General features: G+C 38.8%; 1 protein-coding gene across 2 annotated transcripts in view; it reads right to left on the bottom strand.

Annotated features, from left to right (window-relative positions):
• Positions 1-346: 346 nt before the first annotated feature.
• Positions 347-18,195, bottom strand: part of SLC7A6 (solute carrier family 7 member 6) — a 38,341-nt gene continuing 20,492 nt past the window's right edge. For both annotated transcript variants that reach the window (XM_088135967.1, XM_088135968.1), the window contains exons 4-10: positions 16,939-17,083; positions 14,813-14,936; positions 7,321-7,424; positions 5,035-5,131; positions 4,066-4,215; positions 3,632-3,815; positions 347-2,551 (exon numbers count right to left, since the gene is read on the bottom strand). In XM_088135967.1, coding sequence (XP_087992093.1) covers positions 2,460-2,551; positions 3,632-3,815; positions 4,066-4,215; positions 5,035-5,131; positions 7,321-7,424; positions 14,813-14,936; positions 16,939-17,083 — 896 coding nt within the window. In that variant the 3' untranslated portion in view covers positions 347-2,459. The remainder of the gene's footprint in view (positions 2,552-3,631; positions 3,816-4,065; positions 4,216-5,034; positions 5,132-7,320; positions 7,425-14,812; positions 14,937-16,938; positions 17,084-18,195) is intronic.

The following is an 18,195-nucleotide window of genomic DNA, read 5'->3' as shown; positions in this document are numbered from 1 at the left end:
GCTGAGAGCTATACCAGTCCCTAGCTGGAAACTGAAAATGATGGCTTTAGCATTAAAGAATTATGGGTCTATACTTTACAAGATCTCTATATGCCTAATAGAATGGTACTTCAGAGCATAACAACTCTTTGCAATTATCAGCTACAGGTGGAGCACTACAGATATTCTACTCTGTCTTTTTCAATCTGAGCTGGCTCTGGGTGACTTCTTGGACACATCTGTGCAATTTTCTTACAGGATTGCTTACATGGAGTGCCTTGCTTAGCTTCTAAACAAGGTCAGAGAGGTACTACCACACACAGAAAATTGTTAGGATTAATGAAACAAGTTTTCCTTCACAAACTGGTTCATATTCTCATTCTTTATTTCCACATGGTGGAACTTTAATTTTACCCTTCAAAGTTCTTGTACATACAGGAACTATAGAACTGGCTGCTGTCACAACTAACTGACCTGGTCAGGAGATAAAGAGTTCAGTCCTCCTATAAAATAAAATGCATTTTAACAGTGGAACGGAGTATAGAAACAATCCAGAGTCAAGTTTAGAAGTTAATGTCACACTGATATACTAAATAACACACGTTTTAAGGGTTTATTGGTTACATTTCTATTGCACTGAGACTGAAACCTAATTAAAAAGCACCAAGGTAAATGGATGTAGTACATTTTCAAGACATTTTTGATCTAATGCCATTGATTCAAATAATTTGGTTCATATAAAGACTAAGAGAGGCAAAGCTTCAACATGTATTTTCTGGGTTCTTCATCAATACAATAAATATCACACATTTCTAGGCAGATGATCAGAGTTGATTATAGCTGGATTCAAAATCTGAAAGCAAATCTAACTCTTGACTGAATAAAACAGGAATTAAATGTATAGTTTTGGATATCTTTTTTTTAACTAACAGCAGCCACATAGCTTCCATTTATAACACTATGGACTATGAGCACAGTTATCAATGATTTTTGACAGTTAAGCTCTGGAAATTTACGCACATAAACTAGGCATTTAAAAGTGAGCAAAACTCACAACTGATAGCCTCTTCTCAACTGAAATCTACTGCACGAGCACTCATGCTTTAATTACTTAGCACCTGTCAGTTTAACAGATTGCACGCGAAGCAGCAGCAGCAATGGGGGTGGGGGTTTCATTTCCACCATTTTGTCTCTTTGTAAAGTCTGTGCCTCCAGAAACCATGAAGAGCCACAGAAAGACACAGCATTGAAGAGACAGACTGTTTCTGAGATGTAGAGATAAACAAGATGCGTGATCAGACATGAGGGTGCTTTCCATAATGTGGCCCAGGCAGCCTTTTCTAATACTAATGCGTTTATTGATACTGGTTTGCAGCTGATAGGGCAACAATCTGGTCCTATTGGTGAGAAGATGTTAAGTGGAGAATCAGACACCGAGAAAGTCAAGTGGGCCATGGGACTAAATTGGGTCTGAATTGCTCTTGTTCTTAAGCATTGCCTTGAAAAACTAGTGTTAACAAAGTGAGAAATTGGTATTTGTAACAGAAAATAATATAACAGGTGACAGTTTCTCCCTGTACAACTTTACAGGGATAAGGAAAAAACTTTTTTTCCACTTGCATTATACAAAGTGCATTAAAAAAATCTCTGCATTTTTTCCCCTAAAAATGAACTCAATAATATAAGAAGATCTAAAAAAAAATACTTTGTTATATCCTCGGACTAAGTCCAATTATTACACTACAAAATGATTCTGTATAAAATCCTTAAAATATCTGAGTGCTGAAGCAGCATGAATTTGACTTGTCCAACGCATAGTGTTGGGAAAACGCCAAATGAGCAACCTCAGTGTTCATGTTCAACTGATTAAAAATGTTTGCTTCAAAGCTCTAGACTTAGTATCCTACTGTGCTAGTTCCAATTTGAACTACTCAAAACAAAATACTTCAGTCTAAACCTCTCCTTTGAGCAAAGCAACTGAAGTCAAGGGTATATGAGGAACAGCCTCTGAATATCTTGAGGACAAGCAGGGTGGACAGAGTTAAACTACATCTGAAGGTCAGCAGGCCAATAGCTTCCCTGCCATATTCAAACTTTTGGGTGGAATAGGTGGTCAGAATCATTGGCTCAGGATTAAAAAACAGATTGCTTGGTAGAGTTGATGAAGCTTTCCAGTAAGTTGGAAAAGATTTTTTGGGGGTCACACTGTCTAATTGTCTAAAGTCCATACAATCTCATCTTTGAGCACTTCAATTAAGAACCTTTGATTTTTCTGCTTAGAAACATGGGATGAAAAAGCGTTGTGAATTCATGCCTGAGAATCCTGATGAGTTTTATGCCTTTTACAAAACTAACAGACAAAAGGCAACCAAATTATGTGAGCTGGAAAGAATCCCTGTGTAGTAAGATTGGCAGACGGTAGTGGTATTTCCAGACCATCTTCTCCTGAGCAGCCAGCTGATCTAGTCCTTTCTGCATCTTTAATTAGATTTGGTTTCTATTTTTTCTTCAACAGCATCCATTTCTGTCAGAACACAGTAACAAAGTAACTGAGTGGATCGAGTGACAGCACCTGGAAAAGGAGAAGAACCGAGAATGAACCATGCAATTATGAAATTTTAGTTCAAATTCAAGTTGCTTGCCAAAACAAGAGTGACCAGGGAACCTCTTAGAAAGGAATATGGACCTGTTTTTATGCATCCCCTGCAAATCTAATCTTCCAGTAAGTGGTGGATGCTGTAATTTTCCCTTTAGGAACAACACCTACTCATCTGTTGAGCAGAGATTACAATTGCCAATCATTAACTGCTTGCAAAAAGGCCAGAATTTCTCCGTAATCTACCAACATGAGTTCCCCTGAGATGAACAATATTCCTTCTTCTAAAAAAGCAGGGCTACTGACAGACTTAGACTAAATTTAACAGTGGGCATGATGTTTCCATCTGCACAAAAATCTATGGATCCAACAGAACCCTGTTTCTAGCTTTCTTGTCTTTGCCAAAATGCATGGGATGTGTGCTGAAGATCAAGGCCTAGACTTCCAGTTTAGTCTTTCCAAACAATTTAAATGCAGAGTATCTGTGATGGAATGGAATTATGAAGGCCAGGCTCAGGGAGATAAACATTTTCTTAGCTTGCCAGAACACCGTGGGAGGAACAAGAGGATGAGACTGGCACCTCCCCAAGGAATTCACACTGTTGTGGCTGGAGGACTTTGGGAGCTGGGGTTTTAGTCTGGGAAGATTCTTGCTAGAGGTTGTAGCTAATAAACATAGCTGGACTGAATTGGCATTGTCTCTTGGAGTTCCTTGGGCTAGGCCTGACAGTATCCGATTTTAGCCAGATTAAATGTTTCTACGCTGGCAAACCCTAAGCTGAAGAAAAGAAGCATTTGCTAATAAGTGCAGCTCTTTCCAAACCCAGCCTACATCTACTTTTCTTCAGAGTCTTCTATTGTTATGGTTGCCTATAGTTGCCTTCTACTGTTATAGTAGGTACAAGCTAACGTGCTCTTATTCACGTTTACTATTTAAACAAGAGTGGACAGCTGGAAGGTGGCCTGGCATGGAAAGGATGGCATAGGGGCTATCCTATTTATTATTCCGTTCAGTTCACTCAGACCTTAATAAAAGATAATGAAAAAGATCCTTACCTAAGACTTTGGTGACCAAAGGTGGTCTTTTGGAAACAGGCAAGTAGACTCCCATGAAGTAGACTGGAATTCCAGAGAGTGCGATCCCAATGCCAATCAGTGAATTAATGGTGTCACTATAGAGTGGCACAACCACTAGAAAAATTGAGCACATGCAGAAGACTATTGGGAAAAACAGGCTCAGCTGTAAAAGAGAAAATACAGCACTGAATAAATAGGATGAAGAGTAAGAAGTCATCTTCCCATTTACTATGTTTCCCATAGTCATTTCCAGTTTCTCTCCAGAAACCACCTTCTAGCCATTCAGAAATTGCTAATAGGTCCACAGAAGACACCAGGACCATTAATAATACACCAAGGTAGTTTTAGTCTCTTTGCAAAGAACCAATGATTGTTTTTATATAAATGGTGGGTTTAAACTTGTGTCGTCCTACCTTGAGCGGTCGGTGCCGATCCGGTTGCTTCCACCGGAGGTAGAGCTGTCCAGCAATGGATAACCCCACAAAGAACCAGTAGCTGAAACTGAAGTAGTTAATAAGCAGGAAGACATCTTCTACAGTCAAGTAGATGAGGGTCATAGTACACTGTTAGAGAAGATAAGGGGAAGCCATAAAGATTTCCAAGCAAAGCATTTTCCAACTTCTACATTGCAGCAGCATTTGTGTTTATTCTTTTGGAAGTAAGGTCACTTTGGGGCTGGAAAATAATTCAGTATGACATTTTATTGATACAACTATTCAGCCTGGCTTCCATTAAAAATTTTATATTGGAGCACAGTGAAATAAATGAGAACGGGCCTCCTTTCTGTGACCACAGCATGAGGTTCCATGTTATTTGGCAGATCAAGCCTGTTATTTGTTTGGAGCATCCACCATATACCAGGGCCTTACTGGCATCAGGATAATGGAGAAGCAGAAAACAGCAGCAGCAAACAGGAACAAATTTAGATCCATTTTTCAGTGGTTCTAAACATCCTCAGTGTTTTGAGGTGTGGTAGAAGGCCAGAGAAGGCCAGGCCTATCCTATCCTCACTATTCCTCCATCATGACCTTTCTTGCATCTTTTCCATGTCTAAGATTTCTCACTCTCCACCCCCACCCCCAAAAAAGGCTTAGAAGCCAACAGGAATTGGAATCCAATGTTTGATCTCCCCATCCAATTTCAGGAGGGTTAGGATGCAAACCTCTCAGTAGCCTCTGCAATGCTCTCCCAAGGCTTAGAAAATTCCTATCAACTCCGTCCGTTACCCACATTAAAGATAAGTTATGACTGCAGAGAAAACAAGCTTTTGGATGTTTCCAGGATCAAACACTGTAACTAAAAGTCTATCCATCTTCTCCAGTGGATAGTTCTGTGATGCAGAATGAGTACAAGCAGCTGAATAATCACAGTAATTGACTTACATTGAAGAGAAGTGCTGGGATAGGTGTAAACCTTCCTATGTGGATCATGGACAAGAGGTCAGGCAGATGACCTTCCCGAGATCCTACAAAGAATAGCCTGAATAAAAGAGATTGCATACTTAATATCCCATGCAATAAGAATCTAAGAACAGTCCCCAAACTATTTCTGCATGGTTTATACAGTGGGGCAAAAAAGTATTTAGTCAGCCACCAATTGTGCAAGTTCTCCCACTTAAAAAGATGAGAGAGGCCTATAATTTTCATCATAGGTATACCTCAACTATGAGAGACAAAATGAGAAAAAAAATCCAGAAAATCACATTGTCTGATTTTTAAAGAATTTATATGCAAATCATGGTGGAAAATAAGTATTTGGTCACCTACAAACAAGCAAGATGTCTGGCTCTCACAGACCTGTAACTACTTCTTTAAGAGGCTCCTCTGTCCTCCACTCGTTACCTGTAGTAATGGCACCTGTTTGACCTTGTTATCAGTATAAAAGACACCTGTCCACAACCTCAAACAGTCACACTCCAAACTCTACTATGGCCAAGACCAAAGAGCTGTTGAAGGACACCAGAAACAAAATTGTAGACCTGGACCAGGCTGGGAAGATTGAATCTGCAATAGGCAAGCAGCTTGGTGTGAAGAAATCAACTGTGGGAGCAATAATTAGAAAATGGAAGACATACAAGACCACTGATAATCTCCCTCGATCTGGGGCTCCACGCAAGATCAAACCCTGTGGGGTAAAAGTGATCACAAGAATGGAAAGAATGAATGGGGCCATGTATCGTGAGATTTTGAGTGAACACCTCCTTCCATCAGCAAGGGCATTGAAGATGAAACGTGGCTGGGTCTTTCAGCATGACAATGATCCCAAACACACTGCTCGGGCAACAAAGGAGTGGCTTCGTAAGAAGCATTTCAAGGTCCTGGAGCGGCCTAGCCAGTCTCCAGATCTCAACTCCATGGAAAACCTTTGGAGGGAGTTGAAAGTCCGTCTTGCCCAGCGACAGCCCCAAAACATCACTGCTCTAGAGGAGATCTGCATGGAGGAATGGGCCAAAATACCAGCAAGTGTGTGTGAAAACCTTGTGAAGACTTACAGAAAACGTTTGACCTCTGTCATTGCCAACAAAGGATATATAACAAAGTATTGAGATGAACTTTTGATATTGACCAAATACTTATTTTCCACCATGATTTGCAAATAAATTCTTTAAAAATCAGACAATGTGATTTTCTGGATTTCCCCCCCCCCCCATTTTGTCTCTCATAGTTGAGGTATACCTATGATGAAAATTATAGGCCTCTCTCATCTTTTTAAGTGGGAGAACTTGCACAATTGGTGGCTGACTAAATACTTTTTTGCCCCACTGTATTAAGAGAAGTGAGAATTATCTGAAACAACAGCCACGTAGAAGAGTCCACATAGAAAGTAAAGTGGATGACGTTGACTAAGAGAGGGAAGATCTGTTACCAAAGCAACAAAGAGGGAAACAGTGCTTGAGTCCAGATGATGGGAGTGGATTAAGAAAACGTCTCAGATAAACAACCCCCAAATTCACATTAATATAAAAGAACAAGGAGGGGAAGCACATTCAGACTCGCAAGATTATCCTACTATAGCCAATCTAAATAAACATAATTTTTAGGTTTCTATAGCCGATTTCTTGATCTGGTCTGCCTTGTAGGGCTGACAGTCCAAGAGAATGTAAGGATTTTGATGCATTGAAGTTTAATGTATCAGATCATTCAATCTTTGCTTTCCCCTTACACAAAGCTCCTTTGTGTACAGAACCATGACAAGGGTCATGAAAGATGAGCCTTCTCAACTGCTCTCCCCTTTCTGAAATTTGACCCAACCTTGGTGGAATTTAGAAAGGCCATTAACACCTGGCTATTCCAGCAGGCCTTGGAGATGGAGATGGCTTCAATGATCTCCTTCTGCAGTGGGGTTGTCTGCTTATTTGCTTGGTTTGTTTGTTTGTTTTATTGCTAATTCTTATTGTTTTGGTCCTAGTTACACATGATAGCTACATAAGAGGTTTAGAATCACCATAAACTGGTACGGATATAAACTAAGAAAGTAAACAAATAAATTGCAAATGATATGATACATTTCCTCTTTTGGGTATACAGAAATTGTGCTCAGAAAGGTTTAAAAGTCAAATTTGAAACTATACAGTTCACACGCATCTTCGACAAGCTAATTCTTGTGGTTAGAGGCATACAGCTTTAAGTATGATAAAGCAAAATTAGTTGCTGTTCTTGTTGTTTTACCTAGATGATGCTAGAATAGATGCATTGAGTCCACCAAAACAGGACAAGGCAACAGCAATTGGAATGGTCCAGCTGAAAATACCAAATACTTGTTCAGCAAATGTCTAACAGGATGAAAGAGAAAAGGGAGGGAAATTAGAATGTATTTAACATGCACTGGAACAGAGATTTCAAAATGTTAAAGTTCAGGAAGTTCCTAGCCAGTATCAGTGAGTAAACAAATACCTAGTACTTCTCTTGTCTGTGCATGTCTGGCATGGAAGTTCAGCTGCGGTCAAACAATTTCAGAAACAAGCTGCAATCTGAACTTATGGTTGGGAAAGCCCAATGCACAGAAATCAACGTGTATATTCTGTGCAGATCAGATTGCTATACTATTCAGCTTCTCTTTGCCCCTAACCAATATTCTAAATCAGCCATTTGCTCCAGAACAACACTAAATTAAACAGTGTTTAAGGATAATTTTCTGATACTTAGCTTAAAGAGAGAGAAAAAAGGTTAACCTTTTTCCAAGAAATATACTCTGTATATAAACAATATACTTTTTATGGCTGTTGTTCATGCTTTCCTAATCCACTTCCTTATTTTGTTCTGCCTCTCTTAACTCTACTCAAGACATATCTTGAAGGTTTTTTCCATCACAAACAGCTGAAAATAGACTGTACTCCAATCTCTCACAAATGCAAGTCACAGTAGTGGCATTTGGTATTTTTACATCAGCAGATCTGTTTTTTTCTCTATTTTATTTAAGAGTGGTGCGCCCTTGTTCTCCAAAGACAGTAAGACTGCACATTTTTTAACCTTAATTATTCAAACTTTGCAAATAAGTTAGAATTTTAAAACCACAGAAGAAAAGCATTGGGCTGGTATAGATGCATAACTGGTTTCCTGTAAACCATGATTTGTGAGTTAAAAACAATAGCATCCTATTAGTGGAATGTATACTATTTCTCCTCTGCATTCTTCCAACTTCCACATTATTTATGTTAACAATGGCTTTAGGCTATTGTGCATTCAGTCCACTCATGCGTTTGAAACCGTCAAATATCAAAGCTGGAAATAATGACTACTTTGCTTATGAAACACAACTAATTTATGCTGGGTGACACTGGAAGGGGGGAATTGTCTCAGAAAAGGGAAGGAAAGGTAAGCTTGCCATGTGGCAAACCATGGTTTGCAGGGAACAACTAACTTCATTTGGATTGCTTTGTCTGAAGAGACACTGGGTTGGTTCAGACTAACGCCTAAACAACAAATTGACCATCACAACTAAGTCTCAGGTTTTGTGTGCTCCTTCCCCCATCGCGCTCCAACTCTTTCTGACTTCACTGTAAATGCTACTTGGTGGGTGTTTACGAAGCCAGAACCAAAAAATGGTTTGAAATCACAGTTTAAGCAAACATATAGTCAGTCAGTGATTGCCATACATCTTTTCCCATAAGCCAATGACCAGCAAACTATCACAAACAACTTTCCTACCACAAGTGGTGCCCAATAACTTTTTTGGGGGGGGGGCAATCTCCACAACACTCCAGAATGAGAACCAAGTTTTTTTAACCGAGTAGTTTTGTGTTTTTAGGTATTTGAGGGCAGGGTGGGGGGTTTACAGATCCTGATTTCATCTGCCATTCTACCAGATCCAGCAGAGAAGGCATGTTATGGGTTTCATTTGCTACATTTGGCAGGCCCCAGGCAGTGGGCCTTTTCTGCTGTGACCCCCGCATTGTGAGATCTTCTCCCCCTTGAGGTGAGGTTGGCCTCGTCATTGTTGAGCTTCCAGAGGTCCCTTAAGACTTGGTTATGCCAGCAGGCCTGGGGACCTGCCAGGGTCTGGGAATTAGTGAGGTGGCTCCCTTGTTTTCAACATCCTTTTATTCTGTTTTATTTTGCTTTTTATATTTTTAATGTATTTATTGACTGTTTTTAGCTTTGTCATATGCCACCCAGAGTTGCCTGTGGTGAGATGGGTAGCTATATAAATTGGTTTAATAAATAAAACAAATAAAATGCCAAAGAAGAAGATATGCAAGAATTAATAAAAGAAAAAGAAAGTTGCTAACATCCATCTGATTATAGCCATGTGACAAACAAGATATTATGCCAAGAAAGACCTCTTGAGGGGTTTACGGCCTTGAAATAAAAGTTGCATGGATGAAAATGATGGTCCCCAAACTTTGAAAGAAAGAATAGCTCAGCCACACTTCAACTTTTCCAACCCTTGAAGAGTGATTAATTTCGATTAATTCAGCTGGCACTCAAGGCACGGTTATCTGTAAAAGGCTACAGAAGTTAAGATACTAACAGAAAGGGGAGGTCTGCCAAAGTTAATTGCATTCACTTGCATAAACCGGCTCATTCTCTGAAACAGAATAGAGCACAAATGACAAATGAGACTAACTGTAACTTTAGTATGGTAATAAACCTAACGAAGTAGAACTGGGAATAAACCTGCTTATCACATCAGGAATTAAGGAGTCAGTGAAAGTCTAAGTCTGTAATATTTTAGTGTCTGTTTTCCTGATAACAGTTAGATAATTGGATTCATTTGATAGGCAAAAAAGTCATGTTAAGCTTCTGTATTCCATATTTCTTTAGATCTGCAATAAAAGAAACCAAATCCTTATTCAGCTCCAGTTCCCAAGCTTTGCAAGCACCAACTCTAAAGCTTAACCCTAACCCTCCAGTGAACAGAACAGCACATCAGAAGGGATGGAAGGATCAGAAACACGGCAATCTGAATGTGCGAATGGGCGAAATAAGTACATACTGGAGCTCACAAAACAAGGGGTACTCAGTGAATGACTGTGCACTGAAGCACATGGTTCTTGCTAAATTAAATTGATAGAATCCCAGAAAATACTGTCCTAGAATAGCAATGTATATAGAAAAAACCGCAGCCAGTAACAAAATCATTGCGTTTGCTGAACAAAATTCAGAATTAGGAGTGGCAACAGGGTGGAGATTAATGCTATCGTGCATGATCTAAACATTTCTGAACTCATGCTAAGCACCTGGCCATTTCTTTCACAGATGTTCCACCTGTTCAGTCTTTTTTTTCCTGCAGACACATGATAATGGATGGGGAATTCCTGGGTGCAGCAAATGATAAGTTGGTGCTGATCAAAGGCCTACCCGCAGGCAGTATTACGGTTGTATCTGTAAGATCTGTATTCAAGGATTCATGTTTTCACGATGGCAGTTGCAACATTTATCATACTAAAAATTTAGCTGCGGCTTGCTGCATCCACCCTGATTATAGCCATGTGACAAACAAGATATTATGCCAAGAAAGAACTCTTAAAGGGTCTATGGCCTTGAAATAAAAGTTCCATGGATGAAAATGATGGTCCCCAGAACGTTGAAAGAAAGAATAGCTCAGCCACACTTCAACTTTTCCAACGCTTTGGCGCATCTTCCATCTCTCCATGAGCATCATCGAAGTAGGATGGCTTGCAACCTTTCTCTGTCTGAGCAAACTGTTGCTCACCCAATACCTTTGAGCAGTGAAGTTGGATTTATTCTGCATGGCAGGCACTCCACATTTATATTCAAATTCTAATTTTTGATGTTTACCGAAGCTTATCTGCTTTTGTCCAGAAGAAAAATAGGACTTGAAATACACATGAATGGTTTTTAATACAATAATACCTCAACTGGAATTTAAGGGTGGTAGCTCGGAGGAAGCAAGAACATGAATAAAAAGGTTCAACAGAACCGTTATTGCACAACCATAAATGTATCAATATACCACAATTACATGGAAGAAGCTTGTCCAGTGAAGATTCAAATGAAGCAAACTTACATGTTTAAACGAAGCAATTAATTGTTTATCAGATTGTAACTTATATACTGTAATTGTTTGCCTCATTTGTTTCCCCACTAAGCTTTGGCACGATTACTCTTCCAAATAAACACAACATAAGCAAGTGGAATCTTGCTCCCAAACTCATATCCAGTTCCGCCTTGGAATTTAACAGTGCAAGGAAAATCCCTGCTTACATGCTTTGGAACAGAAAAACAGGCAGGCTTGTAAGTGTTTTACCCTTAGACCTGAAGAGATTCAGAAGTTAAAATAAGGACAGGAAGATGATAGTCGATCAGGAGAATGATTTTTTTATTCTGTGCATATGGCTGCGCAGAAAAAAAAAACAGGATTGCAACTGAAGTAAGAAAATGATGGAAAATGGTGTTAGTTTCTTCTAACAGCCCATTCTTTCACAATCATCTGCATCTTGGATTATATAGGCAGAAATGGGATGATTTCTGCTTCCCCTCCTGTGGGTGATTTTGGGGAGGCTGGGAAAGGAAAGGAATTGATGAGTTAGCTGACAGGTTATCACATAAACTCAGCTCAGGTGGAGAGAAATCCAGGGAACGGCATCTCAAAGTATTCAGGGAGACTACACCTTAATTGACTGACTGTACGCTGAGAAATTCCTATCAGAGTTTCCAAGGTTCTGCATTTGCTCCAGACTAACACTGAAGAGATCTTCTGGAAATCTGGGGAGTTGCTTCTTGGTCTGCTCAGCCACATGAAGCGTGGGGTCTTTTTTGCACAGTGCCCAACTGAATCCCAGTGTTAGAAAGGCATTGACCACAGCCCTAATCTCTAGCTTTTGCCTCTAGCTTTTAACAAACGGGTGCAGCTGATTAGAGAAGCCCCCTTCAATTGTTTTAATTGTTTAGCCCTTTTTTGCCCTGTTGCACTTTATTCTCAGCTATGTGAATGATTGTTGGATCAAAAGCAGATCACAGATCTTTAGCATATGCATGATCAATGCAAGCACTGCTCCCACAAACTGTCGCCTAGGAACCCAACTGCTAAACGTTCAATCAATAACCAGGTCACTGAGCTATCACGAGGGAGCCACAACAGGTAACTGTATCTTCCTAAATTGATTTATAGCACTTGCATTGTCATGGATTCTCATAAAAATTATGGGAATTAAGCTTTGACATCCAAAGGTGCTAAGATTTCTAGCTGCCTCTCACTACTTTGACTACAGTACTCTGAGCAGAAAAAGATGACTGCTAAAATCTTTTAAAGTCAGAAGCTTCTTCAGCACGAGGAACCATATGGAAGACAACCATGTACAGAAGCTTTCCTTCCAAAAAAGGCATTTAACTCAGATTGTCAGATCTTTCTGACTCCATGGGGATGTGTTGCACTGAATACTCAAAACTGCCCAATCAGTACTGTCTAATGAGTCTTTCCAACACTGTTTTTGGTTTCCTACACGATGCAGAACAATCAGGGCCAAAGCATACCATTCTGTGCAACATCTAATTATGGCCACTATTTAGAAAAGCAAGATGGGAAAAGAAGAGAGTTTTCTAAATTCACAAGAAAGAGCAAAAAAGAAAACCTTTGATCGTATACAGGGTATATACTTACCAAGAACGAAATATTATACTACTGTACGAACAATATACACTGATATTCTAAGAGTCAAAGACGAGCTGAATCTAGGTTAAAAGAGTTGCATATTTTTGATAGACTTTTTAAAAAGTCAAACTGAGCTTGAAAAGTACTGTATTATTTTCCATATTTAAAACGTCTTCTGACTATATTACATTCTGTTATAGTGTGGTCAGAACTACCTTAAAAACAATAGAATCAATCTCCTCCTTTTCTTCCCTCTTTTTCCCCAAAATATGCACCGCGTAAAGCTAAGCATGCAAGAGGACATGTTTGTGCCCACAATTCTCCTTCCACAACAAATGGTAGCTAATGAAACATTTTTGAGAAAACCTGGATTACTGTGACACAGTATTACCTAATTCATTTAGATGAAACAGAAGCAAAAGAGAAAATTGCAATGTCTCTTGTACCATCTAGATCCAGCCAATTACAAATATGGACATTTTCATTAATTTATGTTCACACTGCTACTTGTTTTACATATGAATCATCCAGTGACCTCAAGTTAGTCCAACCACTGCTTAATAAATAAGCCACTTTTGGCTGAGTTCACACAATGTGTTAATCTAAAATGAAACAAACCATATTACGACGTGGGTGTCCTTGATCAAATAACCGTATCTTAATCTGATCTCACAAGAATAAAAGACTACAGGTAGACCCCAGTTTAAGAACAAGTTCCTTTCCCGAGGTCTGTCCTTAAGTCGAATTTGCATGTAAGCCAGAACAATATTATTTTATAATACTGTACAAGTAGTATTGTATAATGAACTCAAACCATTGTGTATTTAACTCAAATCATTGTGTATTTAACTCGAATTTTGCTACAATAGGCTCTGTTCTCAACTATGGGTTGTCTGTAACCCAGGTGTTCTTAACCCTGGGACTGCCTGTATACCACATTAAGAGTTTGTTAAAGAAGGAAACAAATATAAGTAGCTACTAAGAATTTGCACCAAATGAATGATGAAACTGGGTTTTTGTGACTCGACAAAAAAGAATAATGTATCATATACTTCTAGCATAATAAAAAAATTAATGAGTGTTCATTGGACTTAGAGACCTCAACTCTTCAAAACAAAATCTTAAATTCCATAAAGATGCTAACCTGTCATAGAGGAGAGCTCTACTTGTCACAATAGTTTTAGTGGAGCTATAAAGCAGGCAGTGATGTAACCTATCAGCCTGCCACCAATAAGTTCAAATGTTATGCTTTTTGAAACCTAGATAATTAATTAATTAATTAATTAATTAATTAATAAGATAATGGTTGCCTTGTTCAACATCTTGCAACATTGTCAAAAGAACTCTATGATTATGTGGGGTATCAACAGCATGTAAAATATAAGACTCTTTCATACCCTTTGGTTAGTCGGCAATGTGTTAATTGGTAATGTGCAAAACCTTTTATGCTACTCCTAAGATGAAATGCGAAGTGTTCATTCTTGCTTTGAACAAGGTCTCACCAGCAATGAACTGACACATACTGTTTCCAACTTGGCTAGCACAAAGGCAGAAATACTCAGGTTTCTTCCACTTCAAATTGGGTAGCATTTTCAGGTCTATGGATCCCTAAGCTATTCTGAGATACAGGGGAGGAAGGCCTAGTTTTGCCATCCATTAAAAGGAATCACACACTGAGAGGGCAGAATCCAAATTACATTAATTGCATTTTCCTCCTTTTGAAATCAAAGGGGTTTACGTTAAAATCATGTCTAAGGGTAACTGATGATTTAATCCAATAAATCATCACTCAGCCTCCTGATTAAAAACAAGTCCAGAGGAAATGCAATTTCGCCAATTAGTCACCAGGTATATGAGGCTGCAACAATATTTCTAAACCTTGTTTCCTTCAGTCTGGATGGCTGCCAAATCACTCAGGGATAAAAGGCATGACTTGACCTTCTCTTTTCTTTCAACAGCAATCAAGCTATTAAAAACTGGAGGAAAAAAATAGGAATTGGGTCATTGCAATGACAGGAAAGCCACAATAGCACAATATAAAATTCTTCAGGCAGAAGCACATACTCAAGGCCAAAATCCTAACAAATATAGTAAGGTCAGACTTACCACTGCAACTGCGTCGCTAGAAAGTATAGCATTAATGTCCAACACGGTATAGTAAGCTATATTGGTCAAGATGTAGATAATTGTCACAACTGGCATAGAAATAGCAATAGCTAGAGGCAGATTCCTGGTCAAATAAAACAAAAAGAAAATACCTTAGTAATAGTCACTAGGCACTTTTCTTCCTCCAACAAATAACTGCTTGAAATCTGGAATATCATCTGTTCATATTTACAGTGATTACAGAACCATGTAAAAACTTAAGAAATGCATTAAAGCACATTAGGTTTTTCAAAAAGTGCTTTATTTACATTACTCCATCTGTTCCAGAGGCTGTTAATGTGCACTGACTGTCCAGAGGCTCACATGATGTGAGGATCCCATCAGAGACTCACATTCCATATTCCCTCCCAGTGACTGTATATAAAAACCAATATATCAAAGAAACCATCAGACTGGAACTTTTGGCTCCAAGGCATGATATGATTCTGTGGAGGAGCATTCAGACATGCAAGCTATAATATATAATCTAGAATCCAAATGTGGTATTAGGGAGATGTGAATTCAAAAAAGATGATAAACTAGAACAAGTTCAGAGGAGGGCTACAAAGATGGTCCATGGTCTGGAGACCAAGCCCTATGAGGAATGGCTAAATGGTCTGGATATTTAGCCTACAGAAAAGATAGCTAAGGTCCTGAAACACCTGAAGGGCTATCACACAGGAGGAGATATAGACTTATTCTCTATTGCTCCAGAGAGCAGATACAACCAATGGGTTAAATCAACAAGGAAGAAGGTTCAGACTAGACAAGGAGAAACTCCTGTATTGTATGAGCTATCAACTGTTGGAACAGGCTGCCACATGAAGTGGTGAGCTTTCTTTCACTAGAGATCTTCAACAGGCTGGATGGTCACCTGTCAGAGATGCTCTGGTGGATCCTGCACTGAGTAGGGAGTTGGACTAGGTGGCCTCTAATGTCCCTTTCAACTCCATGATTCTACGATTCTAAAGTATGAAGCCCAAACATGTTTACTAGGCATGTGCAGACCCACTCTTTGGGGAAAGGAATGTTCTGAGAATTCTAGAACATTCCATTTCTCCTCCAGACCATGCTGGTTCAGTCCAGTCTTTTCCAAAAGTTACTCCTACAAACTGGAAGAGATCTGGGGTGCTCTGGATATGATTCAGCCCCAAAACAGGTCTGCTTCATCCAAGTCTAGAACATTAAGATTGTGCAAACCAGCACAATGTGATCAAAGTATTTCCAAGTCTTTACAACACCATTGTCCTGCTTTTATTCAGAACATTTTTACAAGCTCCTGACAATGTCATCTTTGATTGGGCTCCTTCTGTGCTTTCCATCAGTTCTTCCATGTATGTTTTTACAGAGGAAAATCCATTAAGCTGGGAAAGTCTGAACTGCTATACAATAAATTGTGATGGACCCATCTGAAGAAGACTCTATAAAGTGAGGAAGACAGGCCAGTCAATTCCACTGTGCGGATAGTTCAGTGTTTCTCAACCTTGGCAACTTTAAGAATACTTTCATACCAACAGTTCTTGGTACTGTCAGTCCAAAGGCACGGTGTAGCCATTTTATCCTTCTTTAATGTTATTGTGTATGTGGGTAAAAAAATAATACATGGAAAAGCTAGTAGGAATATACAAGAAAGTGATAAATGGGAAATAATATGTGCACACCCAAATGCTATAAATAAGCGCAATTAACTAAAAAGCTTGTTTGGAGTATCTACAGGATAACATGTATAGTACTTGGACACTCTATCCCACCCTGTCATTTTTAAATCAAACTGCACAAAACATTTACAGCTCAACACTATTATTTTATAGAGATTTAAGCCATGAAAAGCAGGTATGCTCAACTGCCTCAATTCGGCGAGCAGTGTGCTACATTCTGTTGCCTACAGCAGCCAAATTTTCTTTAATGAATCTCTTCAACTTCATAATTGGATCCTTTTCCTTTTATATTTGCATGATTCAAAGATACTGATATTAATGCATGCTGTTTCCTTAATTTCTGGGGTCAAATTCTGTGTCAGTTGAAAACTTTGTGAGGGTCTTTAAACTTTTTTTTTTTTTTAAATCAAAGCTCCAAGAAGTTCCTACCTTTCTGGATTTTTGATTTCTTCAGTTACAAAATTGAGAGTGTCCCAACCTGAGTATGAGAACAAGGCAGAATAAAGTGCAAGAGAAATGCCCCCAAGGTTCCAAGATGATCCCTCAAAAGTGTCCTGAAAGTGTTCTGAGTATCCTGGATATAAAAGAAAAACAGAGAAATAAATGCAACGTTAGATTGTACAAAATGAAGTGGTTGACTTAGATCCTGAGGCAAACATATCAGAAAAATTTCAACCATACCGAACCTGTGATACCCATAACATAATATGATGCAATGCAATACCTAGCCATAATATCACAAAATTGCTGAATCTGACAAACTTTGGGTAATCCCACCAGAAACTTAGCAAGATTCCATATTAAAGAAGGCATTACAATCGGTAGAAACTCTGATGGCTATAGAAGCTTGATTCCATAAAACTTCAACTCAGAGATATCCATGCTCCCAGCAATTCCAGGAAATTCAACATGCCCATTCTTTAAGCACCCATTAAAAAAAAAAGGGGGGGAGACAAAGTCATATCCCTCTTTTTGGAAATGTGAAAAAGTCCTCTGCTTTAATCTAGAGCAGAGGATTTTGGATTCAGTGTCTTAAATGTGCCAGGATTGTAGATATCTACTTGTTCAGTTTCAAAGAACTATGAGAAAACAATACCAACTTCCTTATTTTGGGGTCTGTACCAGATAATCTAACTTTAGACTAATCACATATTAAATCACCCAATAGACGCCCTTTCGGAAAAAATGGTTTCAAAAGTACACACAGACATCAGGGTTTAGTCTTATTTTCTTATTTGATCTCAGCCACTAGGAAATAGTTTTGAAGTTGCTCCAACAAGATCAATTTGTTTATACGAATAAACAAATACAGGTACAGGATAATAAAAACAAGGACAAATAGGCTGAATAGCTTTTATCTCAGAGCTGCAACTATACTGAACTCTATTGTATAGTTCTATTGTGTTTTTTATTCTATGGTTTTTATATGTATAAGGTGCACTGGGGATGACATTTAATTTCGTTGTACGAGGTACAATGACAATAAAGTTTACTACTACTACTACTAGAGCAACTAACTATTACTGTACTTGCATTACAAGGTGGTGATGAATGAGTAAAAATGCCCAATCCATAGTTGGGCAACACATTTATTACAATCAAAACACCATACAATAGCAAGTTAAAATTTCTCCTGAAACTTCATTCAGCTGGATGTTAAACAAAGGAGGGGAAGTTGGATCTATG

Source organism: Python bivittatus, unplaced genomic scaffold, assembly GCF_059951505.1.
Source record: "Python bivittatus isolate LINGU-HERP-01145 unplaced genomic scaffold, Pbiv_v1 ctg000190_np1212, whole genome shotgun sequence".
NCBI classification, from domain to species: domain Eukaryota; kingdom Metazoa; phylum Chordata; class Lepidosauria; order Squamata; family Pythonidae; genus Python; species Python bivittatus.
Note: the sequence above shows the minus strand (reverse complement) of the source record. Positions and strands in the feature narration are given on the sequence as shown.